The 25895-nt window shown below is 42.0% G+C and overlaps 1 protein-coding gene across 1 annotated transcript; it reads left to right on the plus strand.

The window, feature by feature from the left end:
- The first annotated feature begins 168 nt into the window (after nucleotides 1-168).
- Nucleotides 169-15663, plus strand: LOC136679553 (fibroblast growth factor 5-like). Its single transcript, XM_066658150.1, has 3 exons — nucleotides 169-349; nucleotides 3784-3887; nucleotides 15310-15663. The coding sequence occupies exons 1-3, from the start codon at nucleotides 169-171 to the stop codon at nucleotides 15661-15663; spliced, it is 639 nt and encodes a 212-aa protein (XP_066514247.1).
- Nucleotides 15664-25895: the final 10232 nt, after the last annotated feature.

The raw sequence follows: 25895 nt of genomic DNA on the forward strand, positions 1-25895 counted from the left end.
CCGCATCAAGCAGTGAGATCATTTGTGATATAAATATCTCGCGCTCTGCTCTTGGGCACATGCCGTCGGTGCTCTGCGCGCGCGGAGAACAGCACCATGCTGCAAGTTTTCTAACCACAGAGAGAGAGACCGACAGAGAGACAGGTAGAGCGCGCGCTCTGGGGAAGAATGCATGCTCCTCTCTTGGTTGTTGTGTTTTCTCAGCTGATTGGCACCACACTTTCCGCGCGAGACGAGAGAGTCTCCGGCCGCAGGACCGGGAGTCTGTACTGCAGGGTGGGCATCGGCTTCCACCTTCAGATTCACCCCAACGGACGAGTGAACGGGAGTCACGAGCCCACTCACTTAAGTAAGTAGCTGTCTATGGCTCAGAGACATTTCTGATACGGCGTGAGTTCCGCTGAACCTCTGTGTCCACCACAGTTTGAGTAACCTCCTCAGAACAGCATGACTGGGGGAGGAAAGCTCTGAAGCAGCTGCACAAGAGCCTAGGGTCACCATGCCCAGTGCCATGTATCGTCTAGAAGGGGATAAAGACCCAGGAACCGAGGTGTGCAACAGAGGCGAAGAGCGTTGCTTTTGAACATTTGTTTGCGCGTTGGTGCAGAATAAGAGCTTAGAACCTAGAACCTAGATCTCAGAGTTTCTGTGAAGAACTCTTAAAATGGGACCTGTACATGATTTTTAAGATTCGGTTTTATGTTATTTTATATTTATTATAATATATTTATTAGTGTGATTTTTAAAATTATATTTATTTAAAGAACTTAATTAATATATCCATGGATTTTTAATTTTTTTTATCTTGTAACAACAGCAAATCCATTTTCAGAAGGTGAGAGCTCCACTGAGCTTTAAAGAACTATAGTTTCCCTAAGAAACACACACACATATAAAACCCTGTTTAATGATACAGAACCCTTGAGGAATTACTAGCGAACCCTTGAAAATGAGCTCATAATTTTTTAAAAGCATCCATTTTGTGAGGCTAGATCATACTTTGCAAACTTACAGTCGTCTAAAGTGATTGTTATTAAAGCACTTGTCATGTGGTCATCCACTGGTCTGAGTGTGTTTACTGGGAAGTTCAGAAGTTGGGACTCCTTGGGCAGGAGGAAACTCCAACCTGGAAGAACAGGATAGCCTTGCTTTTAAGTGAGGGGACATTGTCTCACCTTGTGGAACCTTAATCCACAATCCTGAGCGAGCTCTTCCAAACCCCCAGAGGTGGTATAAGAATCAGGTTTGCATTGCATGCTTCATATTCCACCTCTGGCTGGCAAGTTGAAAGTGGTCTTTTGGGATTGTGGTTTTGGGGTTGGGATTCCTGGGAGTCAGAGGGTCTGGAACTGTGGTAGCAGACCAGAGGACCCCCCCCCCATGACAGTGCTGCGACATTCAGTGTCTATTTACTCCATTATTTACCCACTACTAAGCCAAGAAGTGGAGTGGTAGTAAAGCTTGTCAGTGTGAGTCAAAACACTGGTCTACATGATAACACTGGTATATAGTAGCAATGGCAGTGAAGCTGGTGGGCTGCTCTGAGCTGGTCAGAATGTTGTTATGTTTTTGCAGAAGCGAGCACAGATTATGCTGCTGCTCCGGGGTGAAACGCTTGTGACTGGGAGATGGGGTATGTAAACAGGTGTACCAGCTTAGAAGAGAATCTGATTTGGTAGAGAACCAGAATGACTGCCATCTTTAATATGCAATGCACTTGATAGCTGTTAATGGCTCTATGTTTGGGAGACATACCATAGTATTAAGTCTGTCCACAGGGCCCAGTGTGTGGATCGAATAAAAACAAAGGAGGTCACTGAGAATTAAAACCAAGTTGCAAAGAGGTCACTGGGAATTAGATCTAAATTCTTATGGCTATTTAACAAAACACCTATCTGACCCAGGTCGGCCTCCCGCTCCCAGAAATGACTTAGGCCTACACCTAATATAACAATGAACAGAGTCAAAACATCTTGATAAACCTGGACACATAATATTGAGGCCTGGGCTTTGCAGAATCAAAACAGTAAGATAGTGTTACGGTCATGAAGGCCCATCCAGAATGATGCCAAATTCATTTTCCATGTGGAAAGTAAGGCTGTTGTTCTCGTCAGAAATCCCAAGGAAATATATTTTGCATTTTGGTATGGCATTCTGCCACACTGTACATCCACAGCGCCCGTGTCTGATTTTGTGTCGCTGGGCTAGTTTGTTAGCTTTATGAGTATTATAACTATTTGATTTAATCCAGTAACTAATTAACTCTAGCTTACCAACAAATGTACATAATCTTAAATAGCCGACTACCATTTCAGAAATCCTGAGGAAACATAGAGTTTGGTACTGTGTCCCGCACTGTACCTCCACAGCATCTGCTTTTTATGTGGATCATGGAAATGAAAATAGACTTGACAACTGCTAGATTATTGAAACTAATAATTTTATATTTTGATTGAATCCTGTTAATTGTTAACTCTGGCTAGCCAACTAAGATACAGAGCATAGATGCTAGCATTTCAGAAGATATTTTTAGCATATGTTTCTGTATTTTCACAGCAATTGCACTTTATTTTGTGTGGGTTTCTAGGGAGTGAATTATGATATTATACTATTATTTTGATATTATATTTTTAATAAATTAATAATATCATTAATATAACAATTTAATTTAATCCTATAATTATTTAACTCTAACTAAACAGCTAAGATGCGCAGCATTAGTTAGTTGAATAGCATTTCAGAAATCTTGAGGAAATATATTTAGCATTCAGTTCTGTACATCCATAGGGTTTGCATCTGACTTGGATCTGGTGAGTGAAGCTGACCTAGTTAGATATTATTTATATGAGTTGACTTAATGCTTAGTTAACTATAAAGTACACAATTGTACTTAGCCGACTAGCATTGGCTAAGAAAATCCTGAGAGAAGTATATTTAGCATTTGGTACTGTGTCCAAATCTGGTTTTGTGTGAAAGCATCTGGTTTTGTATGAATCTTGGAAGTGAACATGGTGTTGACCTCTGCTAGCTTATTGCGATGAATAGTTTAGCTTTTTGATTGAATCTTATAATTAGTTCATTCTAGCTAGCCAGCTAACCTACACAGCATTAATTAGCTAGCTAGATTTTTAGAAGTCCAGGGGAAACATTAGCATTAGCATCCGGGGGAAACATTTGGGTTTCTTGTGAGTGAATTATGATATTATATTATTATTTTAATATTATTTTATTATGTTATATATTTGTATAATAGATGATTGATTTAATCTTATATTTAATTAACTCAAGCAAGCCAATTAAAGTAGACAGCATTAATTGGCCAACTAGCATTTAAGACAAGACTAGACAGTTACTAGCTTTATGATATTAATAATTATTCTATGTAATTATATATCTAGTCAACTCTAGATAGCCAGCTTGTACACAGCATAATTAATAGGCTAGCATTTGATCTGATGGAATGATATTGGGGAAGGACAAATGCCCTTAGGATTTTTTTTTCTGCATTTAGCCACATTAGCATTAGTAAACTCATGTACTGATGAAGAATGATTAGATCTGGATCAAAAACACTTTTCCAACGCATCCAAAAGCTTTTCAGTGGTGTTTCAGAAATAAGAGTTCCACTCCTCCACAAGCTTCCAGTGTCAGCAATGGGTGCTCCTTAAAGTAACAGCAAGTACTGCCACCCTTTGTATTTTCTGATGTTATTCACGGTGTAAGGCAAATCAGCTTTTGACAGAAATCCCTATCTCTATAACGTCTATTTGTGTCTGTCTGCAGGTGTGCTGGAACTATTCGCTGTGTCTCAAGGAGTCATAGGAATACGAGGTGTTTTCAGCAATCGTTTTCTAGCCATGAACAAGAGAGGATGGCTTCATGCTAGCGTAAGTCCAATTCAACACAATCCACATTCATATGAATCTATGAAGCCACAGCAGAGTTCTCACAGAAGGTCAAACATCCATTCATTCCCTGTATCCTCTGAGACGAAAGTTGACCGTCGCCTCACACGTGGTGCCGAATCTCGGCCAGGTCTGGCCTTTGTGTGGATCTCTGCATGTTGGCCTTGTTGGAGAACAGCAAAGATTTGCTCAGAACATCATGACAGCATGCCGGCTTTACCCACGATCATCCGTGGGGGTCCAGGCCGGCGGATAGAAGTCAGAGCTTATTAGCATGTGCTAATGGGAAAGGCAGATTAGACCAGAGCCTGGAATAGCTGATAATCTCACGTCAGAAGGGAAGGGGAAAAAATCAATATGGAGAGCAAACAGAAGCGTGCAGGTGCTGAGATGGAGAACTAGGAGCAGTGTCTGGATTCCAGCGGCGGTGTCAGAGATCTAAGAGAGAGCAGATCCTAAATGACTGATTGGAAGTCACTTTTCAGACTCGGGCGTCATGGAAACCAGACGTGTGTATGTAGCTGTGGCAATGAACTAATGCTGTTCTTTCATTAGAAGTAGAATCCCTCCCGTTATCGTATGTCTGTCCTGCAACATAGTGTAGTGTAGCCTGCATCAGTGATGGGTGTTAAAGTACATTTACAGATCAATTTTGTGATTGTGTTTTAAATGCAGTTAAGTTTATATTAAAGCCTAAGCACCAGCGATATGAAAGTGTCAAACAAATAAATACAGTGGAATTTGAGTTCCTAACTTGTGTTTATTGATAGTCAGAAAACATGTTATTTCTTACTAATTCAAGGAATAAGGTTTAAAAGACCGTTGGTCCGCCCCCAAACGCTGTTGGGAAACTCTAATAGGCGTCTTGCCTGTGACGTAGATGGTGGACAACAACTCTAGAAGCTGCACTTAATTTAATGCAAAATGAGGAAAAGGTGTGTTGTTTTTGGCTGCAATCATTCAATGTACAGTGGGACATCTGTGCACAAATGGCCCAAAGATCCCACAATATCCAGAAAATGGACTAAATTTGTCCACTTTAAACGGGCACTTTGGAAAGGACCATCCGCTCACTCCGTTATCTGTAGCTCATTTCACTGGCGCTTTTCCAACAATGTGGGCATGTAAGGACACCAACGAAAGGTGTTCAAGAGCCTCTGTAACATGGAGGTAAACAGGACACTCACTTCGCCTGTTTTAGTTGGTGTTAGTTAACGTTAGCTTGACTTGCTAAACTCGGTGGCTCAGATTATACTCGGCTACGTAGCTGCATTACGGAGGTTTATAGTGTCGGATGAATTCGAGTTCGACTTCGATCACATTTACAAGAATAACGGTACCTCTAAATTTGAGTTTAGCTTATTGCTAGGCTATTGTCATGAATAATGTTGGTTATTTAGCTAGATACTGTCATAACAGTCAGTCATAACGGTGTTTTACCGCGGCGTTGTTCAGCTGTTGTCCACCAGTGACGTCACGGTTGCATTCAAGAATTTCCGTAGCGAGCTCGGGTTTTTCCGTCAATTTAATAAAATTGTCAGTTTTAAAGCAAATTAAGCTGCTATTTTCATTTTAATTCATACTTATATCTGTCAGTAACTACAATAATGTGGAATATTCATGGAGGTCCATTAAGTGGTGCTTATCCTTTAATGTAGTCTACACTCTCCATAAGTAAATCTGTGTAAATGCGGCCTGATAACTTAAATGTATCTTGAAATATATGCCTATGTATGTATATTGCATAAATATATTTAAGTACTATTGTATGGGCACTTGCATTATATATGGATCATACATATAATTTTGAAAATGTAGGTAACATATCAGTTGTAGTACATCATTGATGTCCACAGAAAAAAAGTCCTATCTCCAAAATAGCACAATTAAAGCTGTAGAAAAAAACCTTATTAATTTTCATGGACGTCAATGTAAAAAATAAATTAATTTTTTTTGTCTGTAATTATAATTATTATTATTATTAAATTGTAATTATTCAAAACAAAATTTGCAGCATTTCTATTGGTCCATTCTTTGTGAAATTTTCACACAACACAAAGGACAGTTGCTGTGTTCAGTGAACTAAAAATTGGACAGTGATACAGTGTTACACGGGTGAGTATTTGAATATTTCCTAGTAATAGAGGTGCTACAGGTAGAGTGGCTCGCACACAGCTCCAGGGGCTTGGGGTGTTAGGAGTTTGGTGTGTTCGGGGTAATGTGGATTGGCTAGGAGAAATTGTCCTCAGGTGTGAGTGTGTGTGAGAGTGTTTGTGTACACAGTGTAATCTATTACAGTTAACTTTAATATGATTCAATAATCAAAAAATACATTTAATGTTGGACACATTTTGATGATGTGAGACTGAAATATAAAAAAAGAAAGTAACTTTGCATACAAGTCCTTATGTGACAAATATAGTTTGGATATTCATGTATTTATATATATATTCATTCAGCTAAATATGGAAGAATATGCACAGTGACGTGAGGCAGATATTCAGGCTTCCACTTTTGGCTATATTGACGAATATATAAAACAAAGATGGCGCTGCTAGAGATTTTCTTAATTGTTACATTCCTTATTTGGGTGCATCCAAATTGATTTCACAGTTGGAATGTATCTGTCACGCCTTCGTCCTGTCATGTCTGTTGTCCCCGGCCATGTGCTTTTAGCACATGGCTATGTTTTGTTTATGTCATTGTCTCCGCCCTCGTCCCGCCTCCTCGTCCGTGTCATGTGTTTACCCGTCCTCCTTTTTATCTGTATCAGGTGCGTCTCGTCAGTGTCTTGTATTTAAGTCCCCTTCCTGCACTTCCTGTTTGTTGGTCATTGTTCCCTGTATCATGTCAAGTCTGTCGTGTTCTCTTGTTCTCTCATTCTTTGTCATGTCAGTCGTGGTATCCAGTCTGTCTCTGTAAGTTCCCACGTTGTCGTTTCATTTCCTGTCGTCTCGTTCTTTAGTCTGTCTGTCCCGTCTTGCCCTGATTTGCTCCTTGTGTCCCGTTTATCCTGTTTGGCTCCCTGTTTGTTTTCGTTATGTTAAAGTCTCTTTGTTTTGTTGTTATCTTTCTTTATTAAATATACTGTGCTTTAGCGAGTGCGTCCGCTTCCCTCAATCCGCCCCTCGTTCCTGACAGTATCAATTTCCCATATTGTACCCAGTGATTCCGGGTAGGCTCTGGACCCACCGTGACCCTGAATTGGATAAACGGTTACAGACAATGAATGAATGAATTAATCAGATTTTACGGTCCAACATAAATGGTCCACTTATACTAAAAATCATTCCATGTTCTTGTGGATTAGGAAGCTGAGGAAGCTAATGCTACATCTTCAGTTTCCAACCATTTATACTGAGAAGTATATGCTGTGAATGCGTGATTATTGTAGGGAAGGTGCATTTTCACCCAGCCACAATATGGACATAGACACACGTCATGTGTCAGGGAACAGGATGTTGGTCTTCCCTCAGACTCAGGGCAAAGTGACTTGCACTTCAATCCTGTCTGAAACCCATGATGGGTTCATTTAAAAATCTGTGGTTTGGGTTATAATTAGGAATTAACGTTTCACCTTGGGCTTACTCCCCCTATGAAGACTGTGGAGGGAGATCAGATAATCACCAATCCATTTGGATTAAAGTGCTCACAATATCAGTCTGATCTTAATGATCTCATTCACCCCTTTCTAAATCCAGAACATAATCCGTTTGCTGGAGAAACTGCGTGTTCGAGTTTCTGCAACAAATAAGTAACAGTGAGAACACAGTAACCGTCTGTAAACGTGAATCTGATCCAGTCCAGCATTGTTGTGTATGGGGTACGCACACATTAGGGACGGGAGATATCCCAAACTTCCAAATTAACTTTGATGCGATGCAGTGGTGTCTGGATTTCTTGATTACAGCAGAAATAACGAGTGTCTGAAGTTGCTTTTGACCTAGCTTGCATGAAATATAAATGCTTACGTAACACTAAGCATTTATAAAAGTGAGTTAGAGTGCTGGAGAGAGACAGAGAGCGTAGGTCAAGGGGGGAAAGCAAGAAAAAAAAACCCCAGCTATAAATCTGAAGATGAGCCTCTAAGCCACTCCAGACATCATCAGCAATTAGAGCAGCTGCAGTGGCTCTGTCACTGTTGAATTAGGTTTGATTTTCCTTAGCCCAGCTACAGTTGCATAGGCTTATTTAATAGCCCTGTCAGCTTGGGTCTTAAACCCCGGAGCAGTGCTCTCTGCAGACCAGCCGGCCCAGCCAAGTAGGGATCGGATAACTGAGTGTCTGATGTTGCGCTGTCTGTCATATTTAATATTTAGATGTTTTCACAGGGGCAATTTATTGCTGAGATAATAGCAGGGAAGACAGATGTATATCGTGGCATGTGACCTACCCCCATAAGCCATTACTAACATAATCTTCCTGAAGGTTAAAGGGTCATCTGGATTTATAGAGCAAACAACAGGCCACGAGGGGGGACAGGGACAGATAGAGAGACACACACTTTATTTACTTCATCCCAGTGAATACTACCTGATAGGAGCCAATGGTGTGTTTTCAAATTCGTTTGTCTGACTGCAGGAGCTGTGTAAGTAAAATATAGGTTTACAACAGTTGAATTAATCAGCAGCAGGGCTCCAGCTACAGTGCCACAGTGGAGTAACTCTATACTAATGATGACAATGCTGAGAGATGGGAGACATCAAAGTGTTTCCTTGGTAATGTAATGTCTGTGACCTGCTTTGGTCAAAATACTACAAAGACCAAACACCACATCACAGTTATCCCCCTGTCTAAACAGTCCTGTTCTGAAGAGCCAGTTCCAGTGCCTGTCCCTTTCAGGGATAGATAATGAGCCGCTCACTGTTCGTCCCAACCTCGAGGGAGGGTACAGCAGTGAGGTGCAAATGGCGGAAGCTATATCATGGCCAAAATCAGGTCAAATCGCCTGATCAGCAGCATCACTGTGTTTTCTCAGATCAGCCACTGGTTAGTATGACGCTAGCCAATGCAGGCATCTTTTAGCTAGCATTACAGATTCGGACAGTTTGTGTGATCTCCAGTTGTATTGAGATCCAGATATGTATTAGCATCTGTTAGAAAATAAACAGTGGCTGGGTTCAGGTCTCACGTGAAGCATGTACTCGTCTTCACCCTCTCAGCTTGGTAGAGTACATGCGTACATACTTGGTACAGTTTGAGCCAAGTATATTTGTTGCTGTATTGTTGCTGTGTTCTTCTCCACAGGTGGGGAATGTAGACTTATTTTAGCTGTAGTTATTACCTAAGGTGGAAATGACTCCAAATTAGGTGGCACGGTGGTGTTAGGTTAGTGTCGCAGTCACACAGCTCCAGGGACCTGGAGGTTGTGGGTTCGATTCCCGCTCCGGGTGACTGTCTGTGAGGAGTGTGGTGTGTTCTCCTTGTGTCCGCGTGGGTTTCCTCCGGGTGACTGTCTGTGAGGAGTGTGGTGTGTTCTCCCTGTGTCCGCGTGGGTTTCCTCCGGGTTACTGTCTGTGAGGAGTTTGGTGTGTTCTCCCTGTGTCTGCGTGGGTTTCCTCCAGGTGACTGTCAGTGAGGAGTTTAATGTGTTCTCTCTGTGTCTGCGTGGGTTTCCTCCGGGTGCTCCAGTTTCCTCCCATAGTCCAAAAACACACATTGGTAGGTGGATTGGTGACTCAAAAGTGTCTGTAGGTGTGAGTGAATGTGTGTGTGTTGCCCTGTGAAGTACTGGCGCGCCCTCCAGGGTGTATTCCCACCTTGCGCCCAATGATTCCAGGTAGGCTCTGGACCCACCGTGACCCTGAACTGGATAAGGGTTACATATAATGAATGAATGAATGAATGAATGAATGACTCCAAATTCAGGAGACTGCTAACTGCATGAAAGTAAACACAGACCATCTTAATAGTCCAAGTTACAGGTAAGATCCAATAGTAATTCAGACAGTGAATAAAAACTTACAGAAGTTCAACTGCAGCTACAAAACAAAGTGTTCCACCTTAAAAGATTCTGAACATAAACAAATTTGAGAAGAGCAGTTCCCCACAATCGTCACCATTGTCTTTACGTGTCCGTTTTAAAAAATGTCTATAATTCTGTTCTGGAGCATTGTTGTCCACTGTGTCAGTATCAGTCTGGCAGGTTTGACCCCTTTGTTTTTTTTACCTAAACATTTCCATGGTCTGATTTGGTGAATGGATTCATGCTCTATATAGGAGGATCGTTCTGTTGGTTGTGTTTTTGTAAATTCACACTTACATCACGCTTACAACTTACATCCGTATGTAGCACACTTACAGAGTTCCAGAGTGTCCCCCAGGAAACACCACAGGAAAATCCAGAGTTATTGTGGGTGACTACACTATACACAGTGGAAGTGTGGGTATGAAGTTATGTTGGTTCAAGCTGTGACTGGCATGTTTAGTTAATATCTTAATGGCATGATTTTCTGCAATGCTGCACTCCTCAGTAAACCAGAACAAGCCTTTTACTATTATTTGTGTTATTATTATTATTATTATTTCAGTGGCTGGTGAAACTCGAGGCTCTGTACTGGGGAAAGCTATGCTTGGGCACACAGTATAGTTTCCCACCAGCTATATATATATGTGCAGAACCATGGGGCTAGGCCTCTGCAGGACTGGAAGATGGAGCTGTTTTGTCTTCTATTACTAGAGATAGGAAGGTTGGTCCATTTTCAAGGCCATTTTCCCCCCAGTTACACATTTGTTAGCTCTGTAATAATGTTTTGAATGCAATGTTGATCTGATATGAAAGTGGTTAAATGATATCATCAAAACAAACAAACAAAAAATTCAGGAGAAATGACGCAGCTACGAATTTCTGATTATTTTTCTTACCCTACGTTTATGTAAAACTATGAAGAATTGATTTGCCTGCTCTGGCCCATTTTGTGTTTTCTTTGCTTTAATCTCACACTCAACTCCTCAGTTCATAAAGGACTTTGTTATGCCTTGGATCAGCTGTAAGAGCAGGGAACTGACGTCCTCAGAAGAGAAAAAAACACTAATTTTAGGAATGTGTACAGATTTATTTGGAGGTTTATTTGCATACATACATTTTTCTTTTACTTTTATATAATGAAAACAAAGCATCAAAGATGGGCGAGTGGTTGTGTCACTGCTACACAGCTCCAGGGTCTCGGGGTCCTGGCATTAGCCCACACCGCGGGTCACTGTCTGGGAGGTTCTCCAGGTGTGTTCTCCAGGTGTCTGGGAGGTTCTCCAGGTGTGTTCTCCAGGTGTCTGGGAGGTTCTCCAGATGTGTTCTCCAGGTGTCTGGGAGGTTCTCCAGGTGTGTTCTCCAGGTGTCTGGGAGGGTTTCCTCAGAGTGCTCTGTTCTCCTCACACAGCACATGCTGGTAGGTGGAATGACGGTTTGAAATTGAGTGACTGGGTGAGTGCCCTGTCCATGATGTGTTCCTGCCTTGCATTCAGTGATTCTGGGAGGCCACCAGGCCCAGTGCACTCAAGATCAGGATGAAGGTGTTACAGTCGATGAATGAATGAATGAATAAATGAAGGATAAATGTCTTTGATGAGAGGCAAAGTGGAGCAGTGCCTAAATATTACAGTACTGTGATTGTTGTGTAAAAGTGTGGTAAGCGAATGGCTTGGGGCCCTAAGGGTTAAATTGTTAATCGTCAGTGGCTGACCTTCTTTTATGAACAGAATTGTGGGTTCCTCCACTGCTCTCCACAGACAGATTGGGGTTTGATTCCTGGCTCAGATGAGCACATTAGTCCATACCAGTTAGGGACCTCGGGCAGGACTCCTAACATTACCCTAGTCTACATCGGCAAGGGCAACATGACTGAAATTGTAAGTCACTTTAGATGAAAGTATTTGCAAAATGCCATAAATAAACTCAGATCTAAAAGATGCCTCTGTGAGTTTGAAGGCTACGGCTGCATTTGTGAAACCTTAACCACGCAGGAGAGATTGTTGACAAAAAAAAAAAAAAAGAGAACAGAACAGACAGAGCATCTGTCTTGCTTTGCTGTGCACCGGATTGATAAAGTTATTTCATGGACTAATGAGGTTTTTAGGCACCACAAAGGAAGCCCTGCTCCTGTCACTCACCGGAGCTCTTTGATAGGAAAGTCATTTTGATGACTTAGAGCTCGGCTGTGGATAAAAGTGAGACTCGCAATTATCCTGCAGCGCCTCGACGCGACTGTGTGGATGTCATCTCCTCACTGCTTTTCATTAGCTGCCTTTACGAGGGGCTAACTCAATCAGACTCAGAGAGCCCAGGCTCCAGCAGCTGCTAATGTGCCTTGTGTGTGTGTGTGTGTGTGTGTGTGGTAATTACCCAGCGTTTGCCCACTGTGTTCTAGCTTTCTGCTGATGCTGTGGCCTGTTAGCTGTCTATTTCTGTCCTGACTCTGAAGTGTAGCACAAAGATCATGACTGTTTTAACAGGAAATAATCCTGAGACACAAAGGCAGTGTATTTGTTGTTTTCTTCAGAACTAACACTTTGGCCTTGGGCTGGACAGTGGTCTCCTACAAATCTGAAGCCTATTAAATGAGCCCAGAGGCAAAAATTCTTCTCAAGAAGAAGAGTTTTTACTTCTTTGCCACAGTTATAACTTTGTGTGTGTGTGTGTGTGTGTGTGTGTGTTCGTGCAGAGAGTCACCGTGCAGTATATTAGTTCATTACTTATAAGGGGTGTCTACAACTTTTCGGTCATATATAATATTTTCCATTCATTCATTATCTGTAACCCTTATCCAGTTCAGGGTCACGGTGGGTCCAGAGTCTACCTGGAATCATTGGACGCAAGGCAGGAATACACCCTGGAGGGGGCGCCAGTCCTTCACAGGGCATGTATAATTATATAATTGCAATTTAAATATCAAACATTCTACTGCTCTTTTGTCGTTTTATGGTAAATGTTGTGCAGTATTAAAATTATAATTTAAATTTTATTTAAAAACTAAATTCATAATCTTTAATATTGAAATCACCATCTTTAAATCTTCTAAATCAAAACTCACATGTTCTTTTGGTTACAATATTATCCCCAAGAACAGAACAGATCAGTGCACACCTTTGCAGCCCTTTTTTTTCTGAGGGAACTCACAATGAAGGCAGTGACCAATACATTCTTTTTATTAGAAAATAGCAAATAGACAAAATATCACATTGAAACCTGTTTTTTAAGAAGCATTTTTAATTTGATGCTAAAAACTTTCCTCATGTTTTTATTACTATTTTACAGTGTCCCTATTAATTTTGTGTGTGTGTGTGTGGGGGGGGGGGGGGTCTTTACAAATCTGAGAGTGTAATGTATTACTCATGAAGTATTCTGATTAATCAAACAACACGAACGAATGGTCATTTCCTATTACAGCGTGACTGTGAAACAAAAGTGGCAGTGACTTTTATTTGAACAAAGCTCAGATCTGAGGAACTTTGTCAGTGTAAAATAAACAGACCCAGCTGACCTGGACTCGTACAAGAAGAAGTCAGAGTGAGATGCAGGAAGATTTCCAGAAAAAAAAAAGACCGGAGTGTGTTATTTTTCTAAGTGTAAAAGTAATTATCTCATTAGAGAAGTACAGGAGAAAAATAGCTGAGGAAACCTTACACTAAGCAAACAGCTCTGCCCTCACAGCTGTGCTCCAGCTGAGGCTCATGAGAAGACCATCAGAGAGTCGGCTTTGCTTCGTTAGATGTTCGGTGCCAGGGTCGGAGCCTTTGTGTCACATGACTCACTCTGGGGCCTTAAACGGAGTAATGAAGGAGTCTGTCTGTTTTGCACTGATTACAGAGATAGATTGGTTCTCTTTGAAACTATTGGCTTGTCCCATAGTTCACACTTGTGGTCTGTGGAGGAGATGCATTCTCGCTCTCTTATCTATTCTTTTTAAATATGATTCTTATTTTCTTTTGTCTTTCATTATGTCTGCATTAAAGTAAACACAGACTATCTAAATACTCCAAGTTACAGTTAGATTCTGTGGTAATTCAGACAGTGAATAAAAACTTTACAGAAGTTCAACTGCAGCTACAAAATAAAGTGTTCCACCTTAAAAGCTCTTGAACATGAACTTCCCAAAATCGTTGTCTTTAAGTGTCCATTTTTTAAAATGTCAATAATTATGTTCTTGAGCATTGTTGTCCAATTTACAACTATATACATTTGGCATTTTTAAATTCTTATTATGGGTGGCACAGTGGTGCAGCAGGTTAGTGTCGCAGTCACACAGCTCCAGGGACCTGATGGTTATGGGTTCGATTCCCGCTCTGGGTGACTTTCTGTGAGGAGTGTGGTGTGTTCTCCCTGTGTCTGCATGGGTTTCCTCCGGATGACTGTCTGTGAGGAGTGTGGTGTGTTCTCCCTGTGTCTGCGTGGATTTCCTCCAGGTGACTGTCTGTGAGGAGTGTGGTGTGTTCTCCCTGTGTCTGCGTGGGTTTCCTCCGGGTGACTGTCTGTGAGGAGTGTGGTGTGTTCTCCCTGTGTCTGCGTGGGTTTCCTCCTGGTGACTGTCTGTGAGGAGTGTGGTGTGTTCTCCCTGTGTCTGCGTGGGTTTCCTCCGGGTTACTGTCTGTGAGGAGTGTGGTGTGTTCTCCCTGTGTCTGCGTGGGTTTCCTCCGGGTGACTGTCTGTGAGGAGTGTGGTGTGTTCTCCCTGTGTCTGCGTGGGTTTCCTCCGGGTGACTGTCTGTGAGGAGTGTGGTGTGTTCTCCCTGTGTCTGCGTGGGTTTCCTCCGGGTGACTGTCTGTGAGGAGTGTGGTGTGTTCTCCCTGTGTCTGCGTGGGTTTCCTCCGGGTGACTGTCTGTGAGGAGTGTGGTGTGTTCTCCCTGTGTCTGCGTGGGTTTCCTCCGGGTGACTGTCTGTGAGGAGTGTGGTGTGTTCTCCCTGTGTCTGCGTGGGTTTCCTCTGGGTGCTCTGGTTCCTCCCACAGTCCAAAAACACATGTTGGTAGGTGGATTGGCGACTCAAAAGTGTCCATAAATGTGTGTGAATGTGTGAGTGTGTGTGTGTGTTGCCCTGTGAAGGACTGGCGCCCCCTCCAGGGTGTGTTCTCGTCTTACGCCCAATGATTCCAGGTAGGCTCTGGACCCACCGCGACCCTGAACTGGATAAGCGCTTACAGATAATGAATGAATGTATTTACTTGCTAGATTTTGCATATCCATTATCTGTTTTGTTTTTACTTTCTATTGCTTTTCTACTGTAAAACACTTTGAACTGCATTTTTAATGTATGAAAGTAGTTATCTCCATGGTTAATGTCAGAAACAGCGCAAAATCTGAGTGGCTAGTTTAATAATGAAGAAAATCAACTCATGGCTCCTTTTTTGTCTCTCTGTTACAGGAAAAACTTAGACCTGTAGGTTTTACACTGATTTGTTTTCTCTTTTACAGGAACATTTCTCAGACGACTGCAAGTTCAGGGAACGTTTTCAGGAGAACAGCTACAACACGTATGCCTCAGTGACCCACAAAAACCACAGGACTGGCAGAGAGTGGTTTGTGGCTCTTAACAAACGAGGAAAAGCCAAAATGGGCTCCAACCCTAGAGTGAAGCCCCAGCATGCGTCCACACATTTTCTGCCCAGGATGAGCCTGAACGAGAATTCAGAGCAAAGCTTCACAATAACAGACAAAAAGCAGGAAAAAGCACCACCAAAGCCCCCTGGCCCAAAAGTCACGGTCAACACAGGAACGCAGAAAAAGTCCCAAACTGTCAAATACTGGCCTAAATTTAGATTTGGATAGAACAGCGATGTCTTAAAATCGGACTAAACTTGAAAACAGGACACGGAAGTATTTGATTGTACTCAAGCAGCCGAAACGTTCTCCTCAAGAGGAATTATTCATGTAGTCTGATAAGCTCAGCATTCCAGTCATAAAAACAAAGCACTGAGAAATGTCCCGTGTGGAGCGTGTTGCTAAACATGATTGAGTAAGTGTGTGAGTGAGTGAGTGAGTGAGTGAGTGAGTGATTTACAAGCGAGGACAATGAGATGTTTCTCATCTAAAAAGGGCTCTACAATGCATTGGTGGAGCTGAAACGGAATGAACCTGCTTCCAGATTTTCACAAATGTCTTCCCTCAATCCCCACAACATGACATTACCATCTACATGCGGATTTAAATACTCCCTTTACTCGCTGAATTATAAATCCACATTATGATACCTCTATTTATGCAGTATACTGTATTTATGTTTGTATGTACAGTTTGTATGTCATTTGTATTGTCTTTTATGCTTCTTCAGATTCTGAGAATTTATTGTTTGTGATGAGAAGGAATGTGAATCTATTTTTTAACATCCATAAAATTTTAATACATTTACAAAACATCAACAGCACAGAGAATGTGTTTTTATTCTGCTATAATTCATTCATTCATTCATTCATTCATTCATTATCTGTAACCCCTATCCAAGTCACGGTCGCGGTGGGTCCAGAGCCTACCTGGAATCATTGGGCGCAAGGCGGGAATACACCCTGGAGGGGGCACCAGTCCTTTACAGGGCAACACAGACACACACACACACACTCACATACACACATTCACTCACACACTCACACCTACGGACACTTTTGAGTCGCCAATCCACCTACCAACGTGTGTTTTTGGACTGTGGGAGGAAACTGGAGCACCCGGAGGAAACCCACGCAGACAAAGGGAGAACACACCAACTCATCACAGACAGTCACCCAGAGAGGGAATCGAACCCACAACCTCCAGGTCCCTGGTGGTGTTCTCCCTGTGTCCGTGTGGGTTTCCTCCGGGTGCTCCAGTTTCCTCCCACAGTCCAAAAACACATGTTGGTAGGTGGATTGGCAACTCAAAAGTGTCCGTAGGTGTGAGTGTGTGAGTGAATGTGTGTGTTGCCCTGTGAAGGACCGGCACCCCCTCCAGGGTGTGTTCCCGCCTTGCGCCCAATGATTCCAGGTAGGCTCTGGACCCACATTTCCCTGAACTGGATAAGGGTTACAGATAATGAATGAATCAATGAATGATATTAATATTTGAGTGTATTTTGTGGTATAATCAAGTTTGTTGTATTATGCTTTAGCATGTTTTTTTTTTTTTTGCTTATGAGAAACTAATGTAACTTGTATCAGGGCAGGTAAAAAACAGGTTCACTTCCACACTTCATGCGACAGCGCCAATAACTAAACTCCAATATCACAATTGCATCATGGTGGCGCATCAGGTAGTGTCACTGTCACACAACTCCCAGGTCCTGGGGTTGTGGGTTTGAGTCCAGCTCCGGGTGACTGTATCTGTTCTCTCTGTGTCTGTGTGGACCTCCCATGGTCCAAAAACACATTGGCCACTCAAAAATGTTTCTAGGTGTGTGTGTGTGTGTGTGTGTGATGCCCTGTGAAGGACTGGCGGCCCTTTCGTTGTGTGTTTCCAACTTGCTCCCAGTGATTCCGGGTAGGCTCTGGACCCTCCATGACCCTGAGTTGGATAAGTGGTTACAGACAATGAATAAATTCTTTTGAATTCGCTAAACTAAAAAAGCTAATGAATCCTGGAGAAATATCCCTTTCGAGTATCTTCATTCGGACTTCTGGTCAAATGTTGGTAAGTGACAGGGAGATAAGTGTTCTTTGTTGGGGTTAGCTAAAGTAAGACACCTATAACGGGGGTTGCTTAGTAGAAGTAATAAAATTAGCCTTTGGTGTTAGCATGACACACCTTCTTAGCATGACTTTCTTTCCATGTTTATAGAGTGACTGGACCCTTGTGTGTGTATGTTTATTTTCCATAAACATAGAATTGTTATACTACTTCACAAATTAACAATGATGTGTCCAGAAATATACACCTCCCCATGTTTGTCTAGGGTGACCAGACGTCCTCTTTTACCCGGACATGTCCTCTTTTTTAGACTTAAAAAAATGTCCGGGCGGAATTTCACAAATGGAATTTCATTTTGTTTTTCTAGAGCTTACATAGAACTTTGAGAAGCATTTCGTTCACAAACTAGTCCCGCCCTCCCCTACTCCGATTGGTTCACTTGAGTGAGAAGGGGGCGTGGTGAAGTAGCCTAAAATCTTTTGATTGGACGGTCCGACTGTAGAGCTACCGTTATTGGTCGATAACCTTCTCTGTAAACATTTAATTGGTCAGTCTGCACGTCAGTAATCCTTATTTACGTCAGGCAAAGCTCACGTACCCACCCTCATCTCAAACAGCTATGCCGAAACGTAAATGTAAGTTCTCGGATGAATTAAAAAAGAAATTCCCATGTTTTGTGTAGCAAATAAAGATGTAAAGGATCTAAAAGCACACATAGGTTCAGCTAAGAATACAACGGCAGCGAGGGGCAAGAGCTCATCACTCCCCCCAAAACCCCCATCCCCTGAGACATGTCCTCTTTTTATGCTTCTCAAATCTGGTCACCCTATGTTTGTCCCTATATTACAAATAGGTGTGAGACCTGCTTGTCCCAAAAAGTAGATATTTTAGCTACGACAAAGTGGAACAAACTACCTGTGGATACTTTTGATTTCAGAAGAAATGTCGGAGGAGCAGGTGTAAAAAATGAAGTGTATTTTTACACACAGCCAGATACAGACTGTACAACATACAGCAACTGATGATTAAACTTAAATTCAAGCCGCCTCCTGCCTCTGCCCCCAAAGCATTCCACTGTGGAGGGTCTTCCTCTGAGGATAAACATGCTTTACAACTCAGCTTGATGTTTGAAAAGGGTTTGAGTCGTAGGTGGGTCCAATGACAAGCAGCTATGGTATGATCCATAACAAAACCACCTTAATGCCGTTTCTTTAAATCTGTGTGGTTGAGAGGCATTTCTAATCCTTTGCCGTGTAATGGTGTGTGACTGACACTGTTATTGACTGAGATTTAGGGTCTGCAGGGGCCCGTACATGGGCAAAGACTGTAAAGGAAAGTCTGTCTGGCGGCCATTTCGGAAGCGCCCCTGGGCAGTTATTTCCACTCATACAAGACCAGGCTCCTAGCTCTTTGAATGGGGGACCTACCTGTAAACGTGCCACAGTAAGATTTTAAAAGCATAGTTGAAGTCACTTTTAACATCTGACTAACACAAAAGAAACAAAGAAAGAAATCCATTAATAGTTTGTAGCCTTTGGCGTGGAAAATAACATAAGAACATGTTTCTTCAGCTTGTTCTGGTCTTCTCTTCATTGTGTCAGAGGGCCATTCAGTGTCATAGCTTTTGGGTGGGCTTTGGCAAGAGTAGGTGGGCACAACAACACTAATAATAATTCCTCCACAAATACGGCACAACTGCAAACCTTCTGAAGCCAAGGCTTGCTGGGTTTTAGTGTTGGCTCCCCACTGTGTTTCTCGCCCCTCCATCGCTCGTGATGTTTGTGTCGGTTAACATGGAAGCAACCGATTTAACAAACATCTTTTATGAATTCTTCAGCCTTCTCCCCTCCACCCCCCACCTCCTGTTGTTAAAGCCACACAGTTGGTCCTGAAGAAGTCAACAAGTCCATCAATGCGAGGCGAGCGTCCACTCCACCGTAAGTTTTATGCAGTTCACAAGAAGCAGCAGCAGATTCTCATGTACCTCGTGCTCCCCTCGCTTTGCCTCTTACACCAACTCTGAATCCAACGCATAGGACAGCCATGAAAAAGAGGCATTAGCTATGGCTAACTTGATGGGCCTTGGTCCAAATTGGGTGGCCTCCACATGGCTCCGCCTCTGGGGCTATTCCTGCAGACTGGCTCTTTGTACTGAAAGTCAGGACATTCCTAAAGTAACAGGCGCCATGTTGACTGTTACCAGGTCTCCTCCTTTTCATAATATCTGATCTGGGAAATAACTACAATTAACCTGTCAAAGCCACACAAAATGGGTTGTTTGTTGCAGATGTTGCAAGCTTGGATGTGTTCTTTAAATCCCATTCATTCAGTCATTCACTCATTCACTCATTCATTTTTAACACCTTTATCCTGATCAGGGTCACGGTAGGTCCAGAGCCTACCTGGAATCATTGGGCACAAGGCGAGAACACACCCTGGAGGGGGCACCAGTCCTTCACAGGGCAACACACTCACACATTCACTCACACACTCACACCTACAGACACTTTTGAGTCGCCAATCCACCTACCAACGTCTGTTTTGGAGCATGGGAGGAAGCCGGAGCACCTGGAGGAAACCAACATGGACACTGGGAGAACACACCACACTCCTCACAGTCACCCGGAGCGGGACTAGAACCCACAACTGGGTTTTATTGTGTGACTGCGACACTAACCTGCTGCACCACCGTGCCTCCCTGGGAGGAATCCCATTCTTCTTTAGAATGTCTTTAGAGTTATAGTGGAAATAGAATGGAATGTGTTATTGAATTTATATCACATGTATTCCCCCTGTCTGCTGAAGCTCACACAGTTAGACTTGACTGGCTGGAGTTCTCCTGTTGTGTCAGCAGGAGTTGTTGTTGATACCAGTCTGCCAGGTTAATGCTGCCTTTCAGACTGAAAGTCTGTGTTAAATATGTGGTCAAACCCTATAGATAACTCCATCGAAAAACCTAGATTAATTATGATCACGGTCAAGTGAAAGTATGAAGGGCACATTGGACTGTGGAGCTGGTGAACTGCATTCTCTGGACTGATGGAGCACCATCTAATACATCTGGAATGAGTTGAATGGCATTTTATGGTTGAGGTGTTGCGTAAAGCTAACGAATTGAATGCAGCAAAGACCCTAGATGCAGCTGTAGTTAAAAAAAAAAAGAACACTAGATGTTGCAGGTCCTTCCTTCTTCCAAAGGCCATGGGAAACATCATCCTCTCTGTCAAGAACTGGGAGGTTTTCAAGCTAAATCTGGCAGGCTCTCAGTGCAGAGGCTAAAACCGGCTTGTTTTTGAAGTGTCAAGAAGGACAATGATCCAAAGCATTCCTCCAAAAACTGTTCAATGACCACAGATTGGAGCTTTTGTAATTAACATCCCTTCCCCCTTTGAAAATATCTGGGTCAAGTCCACGAGCAAGGAAAGTTTCTGAGTGTCCTGATTAGATATTGTTAAAATCACTAAAAGATTACAATGTGTGTCCAAATGTAGATGTGGGTTAAAGGGGTATATGGCCACCCAGCTGTGGACTGTAGAGAAGTGTTACACTTTTCACTTTGTGATTAGTTCTAGATCACAACTCAGGCCATTCCAACTCATCATCCAACATGAGCTCCTGACCTGACTAACATGGTGGTTGAATGTCATCAAATCCTATTAATACTCATGAAGAAATGCTGGAAAACTTTGGCTATGTAGTATGTCAGAGCGCAGATACACTTCCAGAAAAGGTTAAAATTGCGTGCTAAACTCGTCTTTCTTAATTCTGAAGGGACTCTGGCGATTCTGACATTACCTCTGCACTGTTCTGTCATCACACATTACTTAGATTATGTAACAGTCTGTTTTTGTATCCTAAATGAAACATTTAAAAATGTTCAGTAGCTCTGGGTTTTAAAGGTACGCTGTGAATGAGATTTCTGCTTGTATTTCTGATCCTCTGACTAATGCTTTTTGCTGTATTTTAAATAATTCATGATGTTTCTGCTGTCAGTGGCACAGCAGGCCGTCGTTGCCATGCAGTCCCATGTTCCTGTGGTCCTGGTTTTTCACTACTCACATCGGGTCACTGTCTGATTGGTGTGTTCTCTCGGTGTCTGCATGGATTTCTTCCGGATACTCCAGTTTCCTCCCACAGTCTAAAATATACTGGTAGGTGGATTGGCTCTGTGAAACTGAGTGTGTGAGTGTGTGAATTTGCCCACAGGTGTGTGTGTGTGAGTGACTGGGTGAGTGTGTAAAATTGGCCACAGGTGTGTGAAACTTCCTAATGTGTGAGTGTGTGAGTGACTGGGTGAGTGTGTGAAATTGGCCACAAGTGTGTGTGTGTAACCGGGTGAAACTGTCCACAGGTGTCAGTGAGTTGCCTCAGCCGCAGATGCTCCGCCCACAAGTTGAGGGAGGGTCTGATACATTCAATCCACAAACCTGGCCAGGATTCTGCCAGTTGCATTCTGATTGGCTCACTGTACATCCGCTTATACACACTTCCCTGTATCTTGGCTCTCACGGGTCCGACGTGAATCATAAAGACTGCCTCCTTCTACACGTCCTGCCAAAATAACAGACATGTGATTGTTCTTTTGCGTGTCAGTCAAATTTATTTTCCTGCAGTAATAGGCTGTTCTTGGCCACTTTAAATGGCGAAAGGTACCAGACTCTCCATACAGTGTTTGGCAATAGCGTGTGAGTGACTGGGTGAGTGTGTGAAATTGTCAACACAGTGTGTGAGTGACTAGGTGAGAGTGTGATCACACTAATGTGCACATGGGGAGTTTGTGCCAATAAACTAGACAACAATAAAGCCACATGAAACTAGATAAAAAGAATATAGGCCTGTACAACATCAGGAAGATGAAATGCTTGACATCGTTGAGACTAATTATTTATTTAAAAAACTTAATTAAATTTAGATATCAATACCTACCAATGCATCTTTTATGTCCTTAAAATGTCCTCTGGAGTTATAGAGATCTTTCTGGTTCATGACCTAGATTTACGTGCAAGGCACAGTGAGTTGTGTTAAAGTTCTCCATAAAGAGCAGGATGTGTGATTTCAAAGCCATTATTAATTCAAATAAGATTCCCAATTTTTCCAGTATATTCCACATTTTTCAGCAGCATATCTACAGAGCTTATCTTAATGATGGAGTCTTAATTAAAATTTGGAAACGAAAATGGTGGAAATCCCCACTAAGCTCCCAATAGCCCAGAATAAAAGGGCATCTCTGGAGGATGGAGGCACCTCCAAGTTGGAGGTACAGTCTACCATTAAACTTATCCCTAAGCCTAAACCTAACACTTAACCTATCCCTAAGCCTAAACCTAACTCTAAACCTATCCTTAAGCCTAAACCTAACTCTAAACCTATTCCTAAGCCTAAAACTAACTCTAAACTACTATTAACCAAAAACATGGTTACAACTGTACTTCCTTCGAAATTATGTACATTAACATAATTAAACCCGCCACAAATAAGAACACTATCTCCTTATTAAACATTTATAGACCACCAGGGCCCTATTCAGAATTTATAAAAGAATTTGGTGAACTAGCTGCTAATTTAGCAGTGTCATGTGATAAGTTAATAATTGTAGGAAACTTTAACATTCATTTTGAGAAAGGTGATGATCCCCTAAAAAAGGCGTTCACATCAATCATAGATTCTGTTGGTTTCACACAAAATGTATCAGGTCCTACTCATTATTATAATCACACACTAGACTTGGTTTTGACCCTGGGCACGAACATAAAAAACCTAAATATTCTCCCTCCGTCTTCCACGGTCTCAGACCACTACCTAATTTCATATGAACTGAGTTTAGATATTAAAAAATGTACATGCCCACATTACAGCCCCTAAATTTACTGAAAACATCACTGATTTATTAACCTCAGTCAGCAGTCCAGCAAACCCACTGGAGCTGGACAGACTAACGGACTACTTAGATAACACTCTTCGATCAACTTTAGATAGTGTAGCACTGCTTAAGCGTAAAAAGCTACAACAGAAAAAAACTCGCTCCCTGGTATAATGAAGAAACACTCACCCTAAAACAAACCGTAAGGAAATTAGAGCGGAAATGGCGGTCGACTAAACTGGAAGTATTTCATTGTGCCTGGAAAGACAGCCTTATCCAATATAGAAGGGCACTCGTCAATGCACGTTCAGCACATCTGTCCTCACTGATTGAAAATAATAAACACAATCCTAGAGCACTCTTTAATGTAATCTCTAAACTTATAAACAATCGGGCAGCTGATCCACAGATCCCAGCCATTCACACCAGCAATGCTTTTATGGACCTTTTTAACAATAAGATTGAAAATATTAGACAAACAATAAATACCATATTACTAAATCCAGCCTGTCTGTCATCTGGTGTGGATGATATAGAACAAAACATAGAAGAAAGACTAGAGGACTTTGACCCACTACCACAGCTAGAACTGGAGAAAATCATCTACTCGTCAAATTGTACGACCTGCACACTTGATGCAATACCAACAAAACTATTTAAAGAAGTATTACCAGTCATAATCAATCCCATCTTAACAATCATAAATTCGTCCCTTAGACTAGGTCACATACCCAAAGCATTTAAACTAGCAGTTATTAAACCCCTGATCAAAAAACCGAATCTTGATCCTAGTGTACTATCCAATTACAGACCCATCTCTAACCTTCCCTTCATATCTAAGATCTTAGAAAAAGTTGTGGCCCAACAACTTAGGTCATACTTGCATAAGAATAACATATATGAAAAATTTCAATCTGGTTTTAGGCCACACCATAGCACTGAAACAGCTTTAGTTAAGATAACAAACGACCTTCTTCTCGCCTCTGATCGAGGCTGCGTATCCATGCTAGTCCTACTAGACCTCAGTGCAGCTTTCGATACAATTGATCATACTATTCTGCTAGAAAGATTAAAAAACATGGTTGGAATAACAGGAACAGCCCTATCATGTTTTAAGTCTTACCTCACAGATCGCTATCAGTTTGTAAACATAAATAATGTTTCTTCTACTCATACAAAAATGAGATTTGGAGTTCCCCAAGGCTCCATTATAGGACCTTTACTATTCATATTATATATGCTGCCACTGGGCAGAGTTATTAGCAGGCATGGCATTACCTTCCACAGTTATGCAGATGACACACAGTTATACATATCAGCCAAACCAGATGACAAACCTACACTAAAGAAAATGGAGGACTGTGTTAAAGAAGTGAAGCATTGGATGTCATACAATTTCCTTCTGCTAAACAGCGACAAAACCGAGGTTCTCCTTCTAGGTCCAAAACCTGCTATAAATAAGGTATCAGACTTAATACATAATTTTGACTTCCCTGTTCTCCCGAGCTCATCAGCTAAAAATCTGGGTGTTATAATTGATTCAGATCTATCATTTGATCAGCATATAGGTAACATTACATGAACAGCTTTCCTACATCTTCGGAACCTCGCTAAGTTAAGAAATTCCTTATCCCTCCCAGATGCGGAAAAATTAGTTCACGCTTTTATTACATCAAGATTAGATTATTGCAATGCACTTTTACCAGGATGCTCCAGCAGAAACTTGAGTAAACTCCAGTTAATTCAAAATGCTGCAGCCAGGGTCCTCACTAAAACTAGAAAATTTGATCATATCAGCCCAGTATAATCGGCCCTTCACTGGCTTCCAGTTAAATTCCGTATTGATTATAAAATTCTTTTACTCACGTATAAATCCTTACATGGTCTCGCCCCTGAATACTTGCAAGACCTCATCACACACTATGAACCACCAAGATTACTCAGATCTCAGGGCGCCGGCCTCTTACTAGTACCCAGAATTCATAAGACTTCAGCGGGGGGGAAAGCCTTCTCCTACAAAGCCCCTCAGCTCTGGAACAATCTTCCAGCTAGTGTTCGGGACGCAGACACAGTCACTATGTTTAAGTCTAGGCTCAAAACACACTTGTTCAGTTTAGCCTTTGGCAACTAACCTCTGTCTAGTTTAAGGTTGTCATTTCAGGAACCCATGGACATGGAGAATCAGGGTAAACATGGATGATGTGCTCACAATTTCTCTTGCTTGGAACGAAAGGATGTCTTTGCCTGAGCTCCTTCTGGTTTCCCTACTCCCAGTCTGTTACAGTCAGATCCCTCACTACACTAAAGAAAATAATCACATGCTCTTATTCTCTGCTGCACTCAACTAAACTAACTGCTTCCCTTTACTGTTTTCTGAGAGAATGGTGGCCCACTGATGGAAGATTGTTTGCTGAATTCTCCTGCAGACCAGAGCAGACCAGACCAGCTGCTCACCTTTTTATTATTATTATTATTATTATTATTATTATTATTATTATTATTATGTAGCATAATGACACTTCATTGGTGATCATTTAAAATTCAATCT

The sequence above is a fragment of the Hoplias malabaricus genome, chromosome Y, assembly GCF_029633855.1.
Source record: "Hoplias malabaricus isolate fHopMal1 chromosome Y, fHopMal1.hap1, whole genome shotgun sequence".
NCBI classification, from domain to species: Eukaryota; Metazoa; Chordata; class Actinopteri; order Characiformes; family Erythrinidae; genus Hoplias; species Hoplias malabaricus.

What these genes read in the sequence shown, in the direction of transcription:
- LOC136679553 (XM_066658150.1), top strand. Translation starts at nt 169, where the DNA reads ATGCATGCTCCTCTCTTGGTTGTTGTGTTTTCTCAGCTGATTGGCACC. An exon ending in TCACGAGCCCACTCACTTAA is followed by an intron (nt 350 to 3,783) that starts GTAAGTAGCTGT and finishes GTCTGTCTGCAG; the next exon opens with GTGTGCTGGAACTATTCGCT. An exon ending in GAGGATGGCTTCATGCTAGC is followed by an intron (nt 3,888 to 15,309) that starts GTAAGTCCAATT and finishes TCTCTTTTACAG; the next exon opens with GAACATTTCTCAGACGACTG.